Genomic DNA, 19826 nt, shown 5'->3' with positions numbered 1-19826 from the left:
TTGATTTCAATGAGAATAACAGATAAACTCACATTTCTATGTGCATTTGGTGGGGTCGCCCAAAAACACATATATATTGCAGCTTTAAGATCTATGAAGGTCTAGAGTTGAATCAATGTGTGCCAGCCTGCCATTCAATAAGTTATTTTGTCATAAAACAATATAAAGCAACACCAGTAGATGTGTGAGGTGGGCAATGCAAATAAGTATATGGGGGCAAAAAAAAGGTCTAAAATACAATAACACGTTTTATATAATTTGCCTGCTTTTGGACATAAATTCCACAGTTCGCATACTGAAGAACTTCATTCAACTTCAGTCAGTCCTCCTCCTTGCTTTCCGCAAAACCAGGCAGTACCTCCCCCGGTGTTGCCTTGTAACGTGAACGAGCCGCACTTTGTTATTCCCTTTTTTTTCTTCATCATGGACAAATCTCGGTGAAGATCTCGCGAACGGCGTTCCGTTGCGTTCCGTTTGTTTGATGCGCTGGTGATGATGGGACGCGTTCTTTCACTCACTGAATCAAACCCGACTGGATGAAATACCGATTTATATATTAAAAAGGGCATTTTGCTGACTTCTGCATTTCTTGCCAAATGCTTGCAGGTATGATTGTTTCGTTTACTCTTCATTTCAATCAGTTCACGTGACACAGGCCAGGCATTACTAATCAATGATCATCAACTTCAATTTCGATTACAGTTGCATTATTTACGTTGCATTGTGATTTTCTATGAGTGATTAGACTACTACGACCATTATGAGAAAATGTCATCGTTTTATCACCATTACGCATCACACTATAGCCAATAGGCCTATGTACAGTATTTCCATTCATTCATCATCGTTTCCATAAGAATAAAATCATATTTCTGGTCAGGTTCATACCTATGTTGTTCTTTTATCAAGCTGTTTATTTTGTAGTCTTGCTGCATTCAAATAAAGATTCCGTTTAATGTAGGCAATGTAATGTATTGTTGGAGCCCAACGTTAGTTAGGCTACTACTTGTCTTAATAAGCCAGTTCCTATGCCACATAACTGTTCCAAATGTATAACGGACTTCACTACCAGCGGCATCTGCCGGTGAGACGCTATTGCAAAGAAAAGCCTTCAATAACACTAAAGCAGTTTGTGATGACTGTTGGGGATAGAGCACCCTCTGCTGGCCTGAGTCCTCATTTTATACACCAGTCACCTATGTCTTTCTTTTAGCTCACTCTTCCCTCCTCTCTCCTCTGTTTCTTAGGCCCTGGTGGAGCAGTGTGATGGGCCCCATTCCCCTGTGTCTGCTGCTCTGTGCCCTGCCCCTGTGTGTTCCTGTCTGGGGGGGCCACGGTGACGATGATGACGATAAAGAGTATGGCTGGTCCGTGCAGAGTATCCCGTTGATTCTGGACAGGCACACAGTGCATCTGCGGACTCCCAAATTTTGGCGGAAGGGTGATGGGGCATGTGGGGATGCTCCCACATTTGGGGGGAAGGATGAGGGGAAAGATGGGGAGGGGGTGTGTGGGATAGAGTGTCAGAGCGCTCTCCCCCCTCCCGACCAGGCCACGGTGGAGAGCATGCTGGGATACGAGACGGTGTACGAAAACGGCACGCGCACATACACCGATGTCACACTGCAGGGCCTGAATGAGACGACTTCACGCACACCCTCACACACTCGCAGGAAACGTCAGGTGTACGGCTTAGACGGGCGTTTTGTCATCTCAGACAGCCACTTTACCACCAACTACCCGTTCTCCACGGCGGTCCGCCTGTCCACGGGCTGCTCCGGGGTCCTGGTGTCTGACAAACACATCTTGACGGCAGCCCACTGTGTCCACGACGGGAAGGACTACCTGCAGGGGGTTCGCAGACTGAAAGTCGGGGTCCTACAGGTCAAATCTAAACGAGGTAGGGGGAGGAGGAGGGGGGGGGAGGAGGAGAGGTGGGAGGAGAGGAGGAGATGTGGAAAGGTTGGGAAAGGTGGAAGGAGAGGAAGAGGTTGGAGAAGAGGAGGAGGATGGGAATGGGATAGATGAAGAAAGACCGAGACAGGAGCAGAGACGGAGAGGAGGGAGGCGGAGAGGAATGAAGGGAAAGGGGGAGATACAGAACGCGGTTGATGGGGAGACCGGAGCAGAGGGAGGTGAAGAAGGGAACACAGAGAAGGAGAGGAGAGAGGGAGGGGGTAGGCAGAGAACGAGAGGTAGCAGAAGTAGCCGTGTACAACGCAGCACAGAAACTAAAAAGCAGCCCTCCTTCCGCTGGACACGCGTGAAACAAATCCACATCCCCAAGGGTTGGATACACACAGGGGACGATGACACTAACGCCGTCACCCCTGACTATGATTACGCCCTCCTAGAGTTGAAACGGCCAATCAAACAGAAGCACATGGAGCTGGGGGTGGCGCCCGCTGCAAAGCCCCTCCCCTTGGGTCGCATCCACTTCTCAGGGTTTGACAATGAGCCAGAGGGAGGACAAACAGAGGGAGAGAAAGAAAAGGTGGTCTATCGCTTCTGTTCAGTGACGGAGGAGTCAGACGACCTGTTGTATCAGCACTGTGATGCCCAGCAGGGGGCGTCAGGTGCTGGCGTATACATCCGGCTCAGACAGGAAGTGGAGGGGTCCAATAAGAGGAAGTGGCAGCGGAAGGTGATTGGAGTGTTCTCAGGGCACCGCTGGGTGGAAGGGGACCAGGGTGAAAAGAGGGATTATAATGTGGCGGTGAGGATCACTCCACCTAAATACGCTCAGATCTGCCACTGGATCCATGGGGATCCCAGCATGTGTATGAAGGCCTGAGAAGTCAGGAATCTGCTGGATCTGTCAGACTGATCAGAGGAAGAAACAAATGTTCATCTAGCACTTTTCACTGAGACCTCAAAGTGCTGAAATGGTGGTCAACGAACTATCAAATGGCCAGCACAGACAGATCAGATGGAATAGGATTTTGGAATATGGGATGATTTTCATGCTCCAGTCAATCAAACAGATTCCTATCCAGAATGCCAAAAAATGATTTTGAGGTCTCAAAATTCTATGGTGCTCTCCAAACACTAACAGGTTTTTCAGTCTTATATGCCTTGATGTGTTGCTTCCAAGAAATGCCCATTGTGCACTTAATACGGGGGGCTAAGATTAATTCCATTGGTGCTCATTTTTACCATCTCTGCATGATTCATAGTTTTGCTCTCTGGATTAAATGTAAACGTGTCTTTTCTTGAGTATTTCCTAAATATAAATTTAGCTTGTTAAAAATCATTTGTATTTCTTTATATTAAAGCCTACCATTGAAAAACCAAAAAATGTGTGATGGACTGAACGCCGAGCATGAATGACAACAGTGAAGACATCAGTGTATTTGAATTTTATTGGATCTCAATGGGACTCACATGCAAGTGGGGGAGAGGAGAGGAGTGATGCCATCCAAGAACCAAACAACACTGCCTTCAACCAAATATATAGCAAACATTGTTATCCACATTATTGTATATGATACATGTTCTGTATCTTTTTCTTTCTCAACACATTAAGATAGTCACTTTGGAAGAGAAACGACACATGGAACATCCAGTGTATATATGAATACTTTACAGCCAATTAGTTCGCAACACCCCTGGAGTGTTGCTACAGGGGACGATACAACCGTACTGATCACTGCATCACAATGACCTTGTGGAAGTGTCCCAATAATGTTTGCAAACATTTCCTTGTCTCATTCACTCCATGACCACTGATAGGTGTAAGGACTGCATTATTTTCACCAACTGCCTTTCATCTATCGATTCAATTCAGATAATTGGCCGTTAAGGAAAGGAGACAAGTATATTTTGATTTTTAAAAGTATTTGGATGATCAACTTCACTTGACATGCTTAAATGCAGTACCACTTCACACCAACAGGGAGTGCAACAGTAAACACTGGGACTGAGTTTGCATTCAATACTGCCTTCAAATACAGATAGGGAGATACTGTACAAGGGAAAGGATCTTTTTTGAATCTTCTTACATTTTTTTCAATCTTACAATTCATAGACATAATTAAAATATACGATACATTTTCTCTCAAAATAAAGACTAAAGAAATATATGTATAATCTATCATTTAAAATATTCAAAAAAGCATATGTCAATTTGAACATAGTCAACAAATGTTGCATGTAACACACAATTTTAAAAAACGAACAAAATAAAACAAATATGAATTGAATGGAAAATGGAAGTTGTCATATGATTCGTCATCTCGTAAACCCAGATTTGTGATGAAACATATTTCAATTTTCATCAATATACACCCATAGAACTGTATAAGAGGCTGGATGGATCAATGAATGGAGAGAAGTACAACAAAGTGTTGAATAACCTCAGCAACACAGCTCAGTACAGAATTTGATTGGACAGCAAGGGAGGGGATAGGGCAGGGATTGGCCAGTGAGGTTTACACACACCGAACACAGTCCATGGTTAACAACACATTCCAACTCAGCTCTTTCAGGGAGTACCAGAATGATTCAAAATACAATATAATTTTTTATGTTACATTTTTTGTCTTAATTTAAGTAAAGGATAACATTGAAGTACACTCACACACATACACATTTTTGTTTTCTCTATTTATGATTCACATCCACGGTTTGTGCTAAAACATCAGACAGAGAGGGAGGGCGGGGTTACGGGGAAGTCAGAGGGCAGGGGTCGTAATGCTGATGGCTGATTGGCTGAAGGGACTTGGGCGTGACAGGAAGGCGGGGAGTGCACACATCCACATCCATAGAGCTCCAGACACAACGACAACCTCTGGAGAGAAGAGAGAGGAGAGAGAGAGTTGATTACCACAATGTTATTCTGTAACTCTCTCTTTTCATTGCATTGCGTGTATGTAGTTTGGTGCCGCTGTGAGAGAGAGAGCCCTACCTTGGAGGGTTAGAGGGGTTTACATGAAGTCCTTGATGTTGAGGTCATCCAGGGCATTCTTGGGGGGCGGAGGCCTCCTCGGACTCCCGGCCATCCCTGGAGATCCCATCTGTCACAGGAAACACAGTGTCATGGAATAGGTGTGTGTGTGTGTGTGTGTGTGTGTGTGTGTGTGTGTGTGTGTGTGTGTGTGTGTGTGTGTGTGTGTGTGTGTGTGTGTGTGTGTGTGTGTGTGTGTGTGTGTGTGTGTGTGTGTGTGTGTGTGTGTGTGTGTGTGTGTCTTACCGGTGCTCCTGGGGTTGCAGGGGCTCCAAAGCCTGGCCTAACCATGGGCATCATGGGAGCTCCAGCCCCGACCGCTCCGCCCTGAGACAGAGAGAGGAGACAGTCAGACACTATGGCAGCTACTATCTCTCACAGTGGCTGGCACCAAACTAAGTGGGCCACCTAATGCGGTCATTGGCCATCTTAGGTGCTCCTAATGGTCCTAGACCGAGGGCGGGGTGGTCTTACCATGCTGAATCCTTGGTTAGACCCCATAAAAGAAGGGGACCCCATTGGAACGTTCTAGGGGTGTGGAGGGGGGGGGGAAGAGGAGGTGGGATGTTACTACACTACATACAACACAGGCACAACAAAGATAACACTGCAACAGCAAACACACAGACATGTCATTGACACACACACAACACAGACAAAGACATCATTAAAACAGAATCAACACAGAGTGAGAGAGAGAGATCACATAGAAAACCTAGCCTCTAAAATCAGTTTCAGGTGATTTGCTCAAGCAGAAGCAATTGAAGTGCACAGGGTCAATTATTGGAACAAATGATCAGGCAGACCAGTTTAATCAGCTAAATATCAGATTTTTATATCAGTAGTGAGGCTTTGGCTAAATTAACAGCTGAAGCCATGGGGTAATACAGCAACTATAGACCCTATAGCGAAAGCTTTTTGGCCAAGTGAAGCAATGGTAAGTGCAGCTTATTAAATTATGAAGCTAAAGTGATCTAAATGCGACTGTTTTGTAGTGTGTTTTGTTTGGACCCTGGGAAGTGGAGCTGTTGCTAAAGAAAGCCAATGGGGATAGAAATAAAGATATATGCAGATGAGCAGGGCATTTCGGGGTCAGCAAAGGGTCATGTAGCTTGCTCGAGGTCAGAACCATAAGAGAAGAAACGGGAAGTGGTTTTCCAAGCAGCTCCTTAGCTTGAGACAAACATCAGTCCTCTCAGAGCTCTCCAGGGGTTATTCCCAATCCAACCCCTAGTTTTCCCATAAAATGTTCACCCCTTTTAAACCGAACACCAAACTCCAAATTTCAATTTTCCCAGTGTTGTGATTGGACCACCCTGGAGAGTCAGAGAGGAACGGCGAGTGTAATTGGGTCCATTCCATGCCCGTCACTGCCATGTCACTGCACTCCATGCTATATGAACCAGACAACATTTACCATGGGAGCGCCCCAACTGGGAGGAGCTACCTGAGGAGTTGACCAGCCTCCCATCGTGTTCTCCCCCCTGCGGAAGAATGTCAATCAGTCAGTAAGCCAATAGAAAAAGAGAAAGAAAAGACAGCTATAGCCTCCCAACCTTTTAAAATGTAAAGCTCGTTGAGCACATGGAAACTGCTATGTGATTGTAATCCATGGCATTAAGTGACATTTCAATACACAAAAAGACACAGACTCAAAACAGGAAAACGTACGGTTTTTGGCTCCCCATTCCCAGATCTGAGAGAGAGAAAATAAGACATTGGACAATGAATATTTCCCAATCACAGAATAATGTCCATTCAGTATCTTATCACATTTGTAAGTACTATGTAACATGATGTACAGTCACTGTAATGACAATGTACCTAGCAGCGATATGTAACTACCATGTAAATTCATGTCTATGTAGGTGGGCAGCACCATGATGCTGAAATACTTCAGGCTAAATAGAGGACCACTGTCCTTCGTCTGCTCAGAGACTTACTGCTAGCCATGCTAGCCATGGTGGCGTCCAGGTCTCCTCCCATAGGTTTGACTGGAGACGAGGCTGCCCCGGCCTGGGGTGTCATAGAAGGCATCAACACATCCCCTAGACCATCAAACGCTACAGGAGACACGAGGAAGGGGGAGAGAGAGATAGCAATGGGGAGGGGGGAGAAGAGGATGGAGAGGGGGAGAGAGAGAGAAAAGGAAGAGAGATGGGGTGAGAGAGAGAGAGAGAGAGACAGGTTTAGATCAAACAGTCACAATAATGCTCTCAGATCATGACAGGAAGGGTCCTCCTTACGAGTGGGATTACCATGATGACATATTGCTACGGTCTCCATGTCAACAGTGATTAGAGACGAGTATAGCAAGCCCTCGTACTGATACTCACTATGACTGTGAGGACATGTACTGTGTCTTCACACACACACACATAAATATGCAATATACAGTTTAAGTAGTGCTCTCCATGTACATGTAATATCAATAAAGAGCATTCATATTTTTGAACTTAACACTACTCAATAGTGTTACACTCTTGTGGTGTTATCTAGAATCTAAAAGGTTTCTTCGGCTGTCCCCATAGGATAACCCTTTGAAAAAAAACTTTTTTGTTCCAGGTTGAATCCTTTTGGTTTCCATGTAGAATCCTTTCCATAGAGGGTTCTACATGGAACCAAAAAGGGTTCTACATGGAACCAAAAAGGGTTCTACCTGGAACCAAAAAGGGTTCTCCTATGGGGACAGCCGAATAAGCCATTTGGAACCTAGATTGTTTGAGACAGGGTATCACCCTCTGTATCCAGGTGACAGTTAGGATGCAGACACTACTCTCGAGTGAGAAAGCACTGCAGCCTAGCCAGTACAAAGCTAAATGGGCATTGTGATGTGAGCATCTCACACATTGTATATATTAAGCATTTGTCAGAGCAGAGGGAACAGAACAGCAGCAGTGGCTCTTCTACTGCAATGCAGCAATGCACTGTGGGAAACCAGCACATCAATAGGCCAGAACACTCACCCAATCAGAATGCAGGAAGCAAGCAATGAGCCAGCCCCAGAGCCAGATGGAGAGAGGGTGGAGAGAGAGAAGAGAGAATGATAGGATAGAGAGAGTGTGAGAGTGAGTGATTGAGAGCGAGAGACAAAGTGCAGAAGGAGAAAAAGGGGGAGGGAGAGGATGGAAAGGTAAGAAGAAAGGGAGAGAGTAGTGAAGGGAAAAATAATGGAGTGAGTTAGATGACAAATGTTGCGAGAGAACGAGAGACGGAGGAGAAAGAGTTAAGCCTTAAGCAGTAATATTTGCAGATTGTCAATAACATAGCATGCAGGCTTGTGACAGCCATGGCCATGAAACAGGGAACATTGCCACGGTAACACAGTTACCAGGGTTACCAAGTGGCTGAGTGAAAAACACTCAGTTGTCTCACACTTAGTTGTCTCTCTCATCAACGGAGTGAGAGAGACAACTAAGGACAGAAGCTAGAACAATAATGACAATACAAAACAGCAGTATGCATGTGGAATGGCCATAAAACCAAGTTACATACAATCAGGATGTATTCAGTCAGACAGACACATGTTCATATACATGTGTGCTGTCAGTTGTTACTAATACAAGGGTTATTAAAAAGTCAAATCAAGGAATGATCACTGTATACAAAATATGGATGTGAAATAATATATCTAGATTGTCAAAAACACACACACAATAAGCTTTTAATATATCCACTCTAACTTTATAATGTCAGATATATTTGGCGATGTGGTTACATATTACAGTACAATGGAAAATATTATGTGGTACAGTTGAAGTCGGAAGTTTACATACACTTAGGTTGGAGTCATTAAAACTCGTTTTTCAACCACTCCACAAATGTCTTGTTAACAAACTATAGTTTTGGCAAGTCGGTTAAGACATCTACTTTGTGCTTGACTGTCACTGACCTTAGTTCCTTTTTTATGCCTCTGTTTAAGTTTGGTCAGGGTGTGAGTTCGGGTGGGCATTCAATGTTTTTGTTCTATGTTTGGCATTTCTATGTGTTTGGCCTGGTATGGTTCCCAATCTGAGGCAGCTGTCAATCGTTGTCTCTGATTGAGAACCATACTTAGGTAGCCTGTTTTCCCACTCTTGTTTGTGGGTGGTTGTTTTCTGTTAGGTTATGTCACCTTGCAGAACTGTTTTGTTTCTTCCATTCACTTCGGTATTTTGTTTTGTGTGTTCAGTTAATAAATTTACATGGACACTTACCACGCTGCGCATTGGTCCGATATTTCATACTCATCGTCAGACGACGAAGAGATCCGTTACATTGACACAAGTAATTTTTCCAACACTTGTTTACAGACAGATTATTTCACTTATAATTCACTGTATCACAATTCCAGTGGGTCAGAAGTTTACATACACTAAGTTGACTGTGCCTTTAAACAGCTTGGAAAATTCCAGAAAATGATGTCATGGCTTTAGAAGCTTCTGATAGGCTAATTGTCATCATTTGAGACAATTGGAGGTGTACCTGTGGATGTATTTCAAGGACTACCTTCAAACTCAGTGACTCTTTGCTTGCCATCATGGGAAAATCAAAAGAAATCAGCCAAGGGGACTGATGCACTTCACAAAATAGATAGCATCATGAGGGAGGGAAAATACGTGGAAATATTGAAGCAGCATCTCAACACATCAGTCGGGAAGTTAAAGCTTGGTCGCAAATGGGTCTTCCAAGTGGACAATGACACCAAGTCTACGTCCAAACTTGAGGCAAAATGGCTTAAGGATAATAAAATCAAGGTATTGGAGTGGCTAGCACAAAGCCCTGACCTCAATCCTATAGAACATTTGTGGGCAGACCTGAAAAAGGATGTGTGAGCAAGGAGGCCTACAAACCTGACTCAGTTACACCAGCTCTGTCAGGAGGAATGGGACAAAATTCACCCAACTTATTGTGGGAAGCTTGTAGAATGCTACCCGAAACGTTTGACCCAAGTTAAACAATTTAAAGGCAATTCTACCAAATACTAATTGAGTATATGTAAACTTCTGACCCACTGGGAATGTGATGAAAGAAATAAAAGCTGAAATAAATAATTCTCTCTACTATTATTCAGACATTTCACATTCTTAAAATAAAGTGGTGATAAAGTGGTGATCCCAGGGAATTTTTACTAGGATTAAAAGTCAGGAATTGTGAAAAACTGAGTTTAAATGTATTTGGCAAAGCTGGATGTAAACTTCAGCCTTCAACTGTATATTTAAGCAATAATGCCCGAGGGTATGTGGTATAGGACCAATATACCATGGCTAAGGTCTGTTCTTTAAGCACGACTCAACGTGGAATGCCTGGATACAGTCCTTAGCCGTGGTATATTGGCCATATACAAACCCCCGAGGTGCCTTTTTGCTATTATAAACTGGTTACCAACAGAATTAGAAGAGTAAAAATAAACGTTTTGTCATACAGTCTGATAACACGTCTTTCAGCCAATCAGCATTCAGGTTTTGAACCATCCAGTTACTGTTATATGTCTTGCATACAATGTGAATGGGTCATGCCTGGTGCGTGTGTCGTGCATGGTGCGTGTGTCGTGCATGGTGGGGGTGTCGTGCATGGTGGGGGTGTCGTGCATGGTGGGGGTGTCGTGCATGGTGGGGGTGTCGTGCATCGGTAGGTACATTACCTGCCATCAGCTCAGCACCAGAGGCAGATACAGGGGCAGCAGGCTTGGTCTCTCCACCAGTGGAGTCTGATGGGTAAAACCAAACCAAGCCAAACCATACCAGGCCAAGGTGGGCCAAGCCATTAGCAGTGCAGCATGAGGGCAGAGAAGGGTTAAGAAGTCAGCCATCCGCTCCACACTAGGAACGCCAAACAGATAGAGCAGCGTTATCACTGTCAGATAGGACAGTAGACATACACAGGTATACACACATACAGTACACACCAATAGAAACTCCTTGGATCCCAATAGGCTGCGGCACATCTACATCTAAACTCCGGAAAAAACTAAACATCCCTTTTGCAGGACCTTGTCTTTCAAAGATAATTCGTAAAAAGTACAAAAAACTTCACAGAGGTGGCGACAGGTAGCCTGGTGGTTAGAGCGTTGGATTTGTAACCGAAAGGTTGCAAGATCGAATCCCTGAGCTGACAAGGTAAAAATCTGTTGTTCTGCCCCTGAACAAGGCAGTTAACCGACTGTTCCTAGGCCGTCATTGAAAATAAGAATTTGTTCTTAACTGACTTGTCTAGTTAAATAAAGGTCAAATTAATTAAAAAACAGATCTTCATTGCAAAGGGTTTAAACACTGTTTCCCATGCTTGTTCCATGAACATGTACCTGTGGAACGGTTGTTAATTAAGACACTAACAGCTTACAGATGGTAGGCAATTAAGGTCACAGATATAAAAACACTAAAGAGGCCTTTCTACTGACTTGGAAAAACATCAAAAGAAAGATGCCCAGGGTCCCTGCTTATCTGTGTGAATGTGCTTTAGGCATGCTGCAAAGAGGCATGAGGACTGCAGATGTGTCCAGGGCAATAAGTTGCCATGTCCGTACTGTGAGACGCCTAAGACAGCGCTACAGGGAGACAGGACGGACAGCTGATCGTCCTCGCAGTGGCAGACCACGTGTAACAACACCTGCACAGGATCCGAACATCAAACCTGCGGTACAGGTACAGGATGGCTACAACTGCCTGAGTTACACCAGGAACGCACAATCCCTCTATCAGTGCTCAGACTGTCCGCAATAGGCTGAGAGAGGCTGGACTGAGGGCTTGTAGGCCTTTTGTAAGGCTGGTCCTCACCAGACATCACTCGCTACAATGTCGCCTATGGGCACAAACCCACCATCACTGGACCAGACAGGACTGGTAAAAAGTGCTCTTCACTGACGAGTCGCGGTTTTTCCTCACCAGGGGTGATGGTCGGATTCGCGTTTATCGTTGAAGGAATGAGCGTTACACCGAGGCCTGTACTCTGGAGGGGGATCGATTTGGAGATGGAGGGTCCGTCATGTTCTGGGACGGTGTGTCACAGCATCATCGGACTGAGCTTGTTGACTTTGCAACCAATCACAACACTTTGCGTTACAGGGAAGACATCCTCCTCCCTCATGTGGTACTCTTCCTGCAGGCTCATCCTGACATGACCCTCCAGCATGACAATGCCACCAGCCATACTGCTCGTTCTGTGCGTGATTTCCTGCAAGACAGGCATGTCAGTGTTCTGCCATGGCCAGTGAAGAGACCGGATCTCAATCCCATTGAGCACGTCTGGGACCTGTTGGATCGGAGGGTGAGGGCTAGGGCCATTCCCCCCAGAAATGTCAGGGAACTTGTATGTGCCTTGGTGGAATAGTGGGGTAACATCTCACAGCAAGAACTGGCAAACCTGGTGCAGTCCATGAGGAGGAGATGCACTGCAGTACTTAATGCAGCTGGTGGCCACACCAGATACCGTCTGTTACTTTTGATTTTGACCCCCCCTTTGTTAAGGGACACATTATTCCATTTCTGCTAGTCACATGTCTGTGGAACTTGTTCAGTTTATGTCTCAGTTGTTGAATCTTGTTATGTTCATACAAATATTTACACGTTAAGTTTGCTGAAAATAAACGCAGTTGACAGTGAGAGGACGTTTATTTTTTTGCTGAGTTTACTTAGCAACACAAACTCAATATGCTCTAGAGATAGAAAAGTCACTGTGTCCTTCCTTAATACCACACTTAACAACTTAACTACACTAACAAGATTACGGGTCACCAGAAATGAGAAATGTTGATTGAAGATGAATGATATGATGAAAATAATCAATTAAACAATCAGATAATAGATCCAAATTATGGAGTTTTTGATAAAGAGAGATATTCTTTCACAAAGGCCACTCATGTGAAGACCGTCGACCAGCAGCAAGGGGCATAGTGAGGGGTGGGGGGGAGGGTGTACAGTTACCCACCCCCAAACAGGTCCATGATCACCCCCTTGTCCATTGGGGGAGCAGAGGAGAGGAGGGCAGGGGAGGAGAAGGCATCTGTTGTAAGGGGAGGGTAGAGGAGGGTTAGATTGGTACACAATCAGTATCCCTGAAATACAATAATTCACATGCACGAATGTACATATAGAAATAGCACTCCAAACACATGCTGAGAAAGACGACAAGGTTTTAGTTTATAATAAATAAGCACACTGAGACACAAAGTAGAGAGGAGGAAGAGAGAGAGAGAGAGAGAGAGAGAGAGAGAGAGAGAGAGAGAGAGAGAGAGAGAGAGAGAGAGAGAGAGAGAGAGAGAGAGAGAGAGAGAGAGAGAGAGAGAGAGAGAGAGAGAGAGAGAGAGAGAGAGGAGAGGAAGGAAGGAAGGAAGGAAGGAAGGAAGGAAGGAAGGAAGGAAGGAAGGAAGGAAGGAAGGAAGGAAGGAAGGAAGGAAGGAAGGAAGGAAGGAAGGAAGGAAGGAAGGAAGGAAGGAAGGAAGGAAGGAAGGAAGGAAGGAAGGAAGGAAGGAAGGAAGGAAGGAAGGAAGAGCAGCTGAGGCCCTGCTGAATAGCCTGTAGCAGACCCAGAGGAAATCATTCACAATTCCTTTTCTTCACTGATCAAGGACAACAAGACAACCGATGGAGGGAAATGAGGAGGGAAATGAGATGGAGAATGGAGGAGAGGGGAAAAGAGGGCAACGGGAAAGAGGGAGAGGGGAGGAGAGTAGCAAGGAGGAGAGCAGTGAGATGGCGCTAGTCTGGGTACCTGCTCCAAACATGTCAACACTGGGGGCAAGGTCTGCTTTGGTGACGCTTGGATCTGGCATGGAATCAAACATAGCTACAGGGCAAGAAAACACCCACCCACCCACCCACCCACACACACACACACACACACAGAGATGAGAACAGCAGAATACAAACACTGATTAATTAGATGAACAATTGTGATTGAAAGTCAATGCAGGAGCAGAGAGGCAGCAGAATGCATCCAAGCTGAAAGGAAATAGAGGAACAGAAACATGTGCAAGTTAGCCTCACAAAGAGAAAAGGACACCCAGGAAAAATGCAGTCGACTGAAAAAAATGCAGGAGAGGAGAGGACATGGATGCAGAGTAGAGGACAGAGATGAAAGGGGACAAAAGAAAAGGTTAAGAAGTACCACACACACATGCGTAAACATTTACCACTCAAGAGGTCTATCGATGGGGTGGTGGGGGTGATAGGTGCTGTGATGGTGGATGAGGGGGCAGAAGGGGGCACCCCTGAGTTAAAGCAGTTGTTCTCCATAGGCATCATAGCAAACAGGTCCAGCCCTGGGCCTACTGCTTCTGAGCTACCACCAGAGGGGGCAAAGGGGTCTTTGGGAGGAGAGAACAGGGGGAAGGGATGACAAGAGAAGATGAGGATGTTACGCAATGACCACAACACAGTGTAAAATGAAGAGCTATATAAGAGTTCTGTAGGGAAGAGGAGTAGCTGCATTTGTCTGAGATTCTGAGGGAGAAGATACAAGCTCAGTTAGGAATTCACAGCTACATATTCTTTAGAAACAAACAGTAAATGTAAAAAACAATGAAGTACTGTATATGATCAAGAGATAATCTGGAAAATATGCATGTCTGATGAAAAACTATAGGAAAAGAACGTGATTTGTGAAGAAATGTAGCAGGAAACATCTTTGAAAAAACAATATTAGTAGTATTCACACTCTCTCAATATACCAATAACCAGTGGTGTGAAGTACTTAAGTAAAAATACTTTAAAATACTACTTAAGTAGTTTTTTGGGGTATCGGTACTTTACTATTTATATTTTTATCAACTTCTACTTTTACTTCACTACATTCCTGAAGAAAACAATATACTTTTTACTCCATACATTTTCCCTGACACCCAAAAGTACTTGTTACATTTTGACAGGAATATGGTCCGATTCACATACTCATCAAGAGAACATCCCTGGTCACCCGTACTGCCTCTGATCTGGTGGACTCACTAAACAGAAATGCTTGATTTGTAAATTATGTCAGAGTGTTGGAGTGTGCCTCTGGTGATCCGTCAATCTTTTTTTTTTTTAAAGAACATTGTGCCGTTCTCGTTTGCTTAAAATAAGGAATTTGAAATGGTTTATACTTTTTTGTACTTAAGTACATTTCAGCAATTCCATGTACTTGTAATACTTACTTTCTTAACTCTATTTCTTGAACTGCATTGTTGGTTAAGGGCTTGTAAGTAAGTATTTCATGGTAGTATTCGGTGCATGTGACAAATACAATTTGATTTGACAATTGAGTACTTTTTCCAGCACTGCCAATAACACACCAGATTTGAGTGTAACCAAGGAGCTTGCAGATGCATTTTGGGATAGAGTTTACCAAAGGAAAGGAAGCCTCAGGCGAAATCTAGCATGTTGTGGTCAACCACTGTTCTCATAGCAGCTTCAGCACCAATCTCCATGGTAACAACATCAGCCATGCCTAGAAACAACCAGTAGCATCACATTTCTAGGTACACCAGCCCACAACAATGGAATCAACACACTTTCCATACACAAAAGCAAATATACAAATGGACGCACCGAGCACTGGAACACAGCCAAACACACACATACGAACATCCACACAAATATACATCCATTTACACAGACAGACGCCACACAGTCACATATATACACATGTCCTGTAACCCACCGGCAGCAGCTTCGGCGGCTGGGGTTGGCGTGGAGGCCGGAGCTCCGCCCTCAGCAGTGGCATCAGAGGTGAGAACAGGGGTCGAAAATGCATCTGATAGCCAACACACACACACACACACACACACACACACACACACACACACACACACACAGAGAGAGATGACAGAGAGAGAAGTAGAGAGAACAGGGAAACGAAACACAAGCAGAGATAATAAGTCAGTCAAGGAACTTCAGAAAAGGAAGGTCAAGAAGCCACTTAAAAGATAGACTGTGTCTGTAGAGTTTAGAAATACTAATTTTACTTTATTAAGGTATTTCATGTACTTAATATATGGTATGGTACTATACTGTAGATTAAATACTTATGTCATGTCACGTATACAATATTTAAAATATTTGATTAATATACTTATTAACAAATTGAGTTTAGATTAGTTACAAAACATTTACTTTGTGGCATGAGTGATTGACAGGTGAAGGGATGAATGAGAATACAGACAGGAGGCACAGCAGAGTGTACGGAAGGTAGGCTTTAGCTACAACTAAACTATAAAGCGGTAACTAGGTATTTTACACTACATAACTGGACAAGCATGGCGCAGAGTGAACCCAGAAACAAAGCAAGATTTCTCTTAGGCCCGGGTTTCCCAAACTCCGTCCTGCCCCCCCGTTTAGGTTTTTGCCCTAGCACTACACAGCCGATTCAAATAGCCAACTCATAATCAAGTTTAGATTATTTGAATCAGCTGTGTAGTTCTAGGGAAGAAAAAAAACATGTACCCAGGGGGGAACCCAGGTCTGAGTTTGGGGAACCCGGTTGTAAGCGGTAATAAAGAACATGACTGACTGGCTTTTCTCTGAAGTTGAGGAAAAGCTTTTGGACTATCAAACAAAAAGAAGCATGTGAAAAAAATGTATGAGTAGCATGTCTGAGTGTGTCTGCAAGTGTGAGCATGCTTATCTCTGTGTGTATATGTACAGAATGCATATCAGTATGTGTATATGCGTGTTGACTGACATGTTCTGACATGTTCTGCAAACATGGTGTGTTTGTTTTGGGGTATCTGTGTCACTGTGTGTCTATGCATGTAGAGAACACTGTATGCTCTGTGTGCATGTGGCGGGTTGGTTTGGGTTGAGCTGTCCAGCAGAGATTCTGTTGTAGAGAATCCTCCAGAAGCCCACTAACCTCCCAGCAGATCCATATTCGTCGCGCCGGGGGTGGGGGCAGCGGCCGCATTAGGGGGAGGAGCCAGAGAGACTCCTGGCTCCGCAGCTGCAGGGGTGGACGTTACACCAGCGGGAGAGGGGACGGGTTCTACAGCTAAGGTGGGGTCAGGAAGCATGGACTCGCCCATTTCTGCAGGTACCCAAAAGGTGTACCAACCAACCCCAAAACAAGGTACCAAAACAACCCAATGAATCAACCCAAAATACCCCATAGGATCCAAAGCAACCAAACAAATCCCATTAGAAAGAAATGAAGGTACCAAATCAACCCAATTTTAAAAAACAACCAACAAAACATCCCATTAGAACCAAAGCAACCAAAAACAAAAGTCCCCGTATGAACCAAAACCAATAAGGAGATGCGGGGGAGGGAAAGAAAGAAGAGAGAAAGAGACGGCTTCCTTAGACTAGAGCAACACTATGAAACACAGTGGGAGATCTAGAGGAACTGACACATACTGTTAACACACTAAAGAGGTTAATACCAGAGGCACTGTGGGATAGCACTCACCTGACCCAAGGAGGTCTGTGACAGCATCCCCAGAAGAGCATGGGAGAAGGTGATGGGGGGGGGGGAAATTAAATTACATGATTGTTAATTAGATAATGTAACTACGTTTTAATTAATAATCAAGCTATGTATCAAGTTTTGATGTGGGACATTACCTCCCCAGGACGTAGGGGCTGCTGAGGCTCCTACTGACGGACCAGAGGAGGAGAGAGGGTCCAGATCTAAGAGAGAACTAGAGCGAGACAGAAGGGTGGAGACAGATGGTGAAATGGTGGCAGAGAGAGAGAGGATGAAAGGGAAAATACAGTCTCCCTTATTCACCATTTTATGAAATAAAAATGGAACAGATAGAACCCTAAAATGCAAGAACTGAGGGAATCGCTGAGGAAATTAGGTCAATGCTGCGGTAGGCAAAGGAAGTAGACACTCACTCGGTGGCTTCTTCAGGTGGCGGCGCTAGGGTGGGCACGGCGGCTGCAGATTTGGCGGGGGTGGAGGTCGGGGACACGTTATTGGTAGGGGACCCCTGGAATACAGAGAGAGAAATGCCTATTTGTATCCATGTGTTGACATATGAGCAGAAACAGAAAGGCGGGAAAATAATGTTTAATCTTCCACTCACCTTTGTTGGAGACCTGAAAGAGAAAAGGAAAAGTTCATATGACAATTTCATCACAGCTAGATATCACCTTTCAGAGCTGAAATCATTTACATTGAAATTACTTATTTTCATGACTTTACAATAAACTCATCTGTCAGACCCCAAAGAAAGTGTTTATGCTCACCCTTCACTGTGATCCCCGATGACGAACAGAAAGGAACAAAGAGAGAATGACTATTCAAGTAAAAGATAATAACAGGAAACCGTATTCAGAACACTATAGTGCTGGGACAGTAAAAAGCCCAAGTTATGAGTTTCCCTCTAGTTTTTGTCACCCTGTCATTTCTCATGTACTATTTTCTCTGTGTAAAGATAACTATTGGGGACATTTCCACATTTTAGCTCTTTCAGAAATGGGTTGGTTAGAGACAGGGTCCTCTTACCCCTTCTTCCCCTCCAAACTGTTCATGTGTGTCTCCAGAGACTCCAGGATGCTGCTGGGAGCCTGAGGAGAGAAGAGAGAACCAATCAGAAACACAGTAACTGCAGGTTTATGGGACGAACTTCCTCATTCCGCCGCATGCCAACACTTCAAGTAACTCAACACCCTATTCTATTTCTATGGCAGCACCACTCCAAACCCTTGGTTTTTAACTCACCACACTATCCCACCTTTGTATAAACTCAATGTCCTGTAGAATGAAGTGTTCAGGAACATTTTACTTCAACTCTACCATCTTTTGTGCAAACGGAAGCACACACATATGCAAACACACACACAAACTGCAGTCAGAAGTGTCAGTCTGTAGAATGATCCCATGCCAACACCCCATCCTCCAAACAGGCACTCTGCCAAGCCACCCTGTGTCTCTATGGTTACCGGGTCCTCAATAGGCTTAAAGGGACAGTCCTCATCATCCGAGTCTACTAGGTCCGTCACCACCCCAGGGTGCAGACACTGGGATTGCGGGGAGGAGGGGGGGGGGGATTATGATGGATGAAACATCTCTGTTGGTGGCATGTTACAACTATTTCATCATCCTTCCAGAGAGTAAGCACAAAAACAAGTGACTTACATAGTTGATGTCAGGAATATCATTTTTGTCCACTCCGACAGTCTGTGGAACAAAAACACACACAAGACACAATTTCCCATTCTATTTGAAGTACAGATGGACACTGCATATGAGGAAGCACTGTGTTAGTTTTATTTGGAGTTAGTTAGAATACATCCTAATCCATAAGGAAGTTTCCTTTACCTCAGCAAGCTTCATGAACTCTCCGATCTTGGTGACCCTGGTCAGGAACCTCTTATAGATCTCCAAGGCCTCCTTGCAGTCGCTCTTCTTCATCTTAAAGTATTTCTCTACAGAAACAACAGTTGTTGTGAAGAAGAGCATCTGCTAAATGGCTACATGGTGAAAGGAAGTCATTTATCTACTAATTGTTGACAAAGAGTCTGTCTCAAATGGCCCCCTATTCCCTTCAACTTTTGGCCAGGGCCCATGGGGCTCATAAGGCTGTGGTAACAAGTAGTGCACTGTTTAGGAAAAATGGTGGCATTTGGTATGCATCCAATGAAATGTCTAGCTCACCTAATAGATTGATGACCCCATCGTTATAGGAGGCAAACAGCTTGACCAGATCCTTGAAGAGCAGCAGGAACCCTGCGTTGATGATAGGGTTATTCAGCTCCTTGGGATGGACCTGGGAGAGAGACCTTTTTTATTTAACCAGTCATATAGTATAAAAGAAGAGCATCAATTAACTCAAGCAATTAACTAATTTATTAAACTCCAGCAATATTCTTCTGTACCGAAACATCACCAATTGTACACCCATACAGAAAGATCAAGGTCAATAGAAGAGAGAAAGAGGGAAGAGAAGGTATTGAAGAGAAGAGATGAGAAAAAGAGAGTAAAA

The 19826-nt window shown here is 44.2% G+C and overlaps 2 protein-coding genes across 13 annotated transcripts in view; one reads left to right on the top strand and one right to left on the bottom strand.

The window, feature by feature from the left end:
* Positions 1-331: 331 nt before the first annotated feature.
* Positions 332-3363, top strand: LOC112217692 (serine protease 23). Its single transcript, XM_042300505.1, has 3 exons — positions 332-606; positions 1248-2013; positions 2051-3363. The coding sequence occupies exons 2-3, from the start codon at positions 1267-1269 to the stop codon at positions 2792-2794; spliced, it is 1491 nt and encodes a 496-aa protein (XP_042156439.1). The 5' UTR covers positions 332-606; positions 1248-1266; the 3' UTR covers positions 2795-3363.
* The window catches only part of LOC112217677 (clathrin coat assembly protein AP180-like), a 47450-nt gene continuing 30968 nt past the window's right edge, over positions 3345-19826 (bottom strand). For 2 of the 12 annotated variants that reach the window (XM_042300816.1, XM_042300815.1), the window contains exons 7-28: positions 19499-19610; positions 19163-19269; positions 18980-19021; positions 18347-18408; positions 18088-18093; positions 17925-17937; positions 17734-17828; positions 17458-17534; positions 17303-17317; positions 16751-16921; positions 15560-15652; positions 14055-14228; positions 13634-13708; positions 12851-12925; positions 10569-10634; positions 6889-7008; positions 6617-6641; positions 6363-6429; positions 5420-5473; positions 5192-5272; positions 4907-5015; positions 3345-4789 (exon numbers count right to left, since the gene is read on the bottom strand). In XM_042300816.1, the coding sequence (XP_042156750.1) occupies positions 4926-5015; positions 5192-5272; positions 5420-5473; positions 6363-6429; positions 6617-6641; positions 6889-7008; positions 10569-10634; positions 12851-12925; positions 13634-13708; positions 14055-14228; positions 15560-15652; positions 16751-16921; positions 17303-17317; positions 17458-17534; positions 17734-17828; positions 17925-17937; positions 18088-18093; positions 18347-18408; positions 18980-19021; positions 19163-19269; positions 19499-19610 (1620 nt within the window). In that variant the 3' untranslated portion in view covers positions 3345-4789; positions 4907-4925. Of the gene's footprint in view, positions 4790-4906; positions 5016-5191; positions 5273-5419; positions 5474-6362; positions 6430-6616; positions 6642-6888; positions 7009-10568; positions 10747-12850; positions 12926-13633; positions 13709-14054; positions 14229-15559; positions 15653-16750; positions 16922-17302; positions 17318-17457; positions 17535-17733; positions 17829-17924; positions 17938-18087; positions 18094-18346; positions 18409-18979; positions 19022-19162; positions 19270-19498; positions 19611-19826 lie in introns of those variants that run through there. The other 10 variants (XM_042300818.1, XM_042300817.1, XM_042300819.1 and 7 more) reach the window with 10 other exon arrangements.

The sequence above is a fragment of the Oncorhynchus tshawytscha genome, linkage group LG18 (genome assembly GCF_018296145.1).
Source record: "Oncorhynchus tshawytscha isolate Ot180627B linkage group LG18, Otsh_v2.0, whole genome shotgun sequence".
Lineage (NCBI taxonomy): Eukaryota > Metazoa > Chordata > Actinopteri > Salmoniformes > Salmonidae > Oncorhynchus > Oncorhynchus tshawytscha.
Note: the sequence above shows the minus strand (reverse complement) of the source record. Positions and strands in the feature narration are given on the sequence as shown.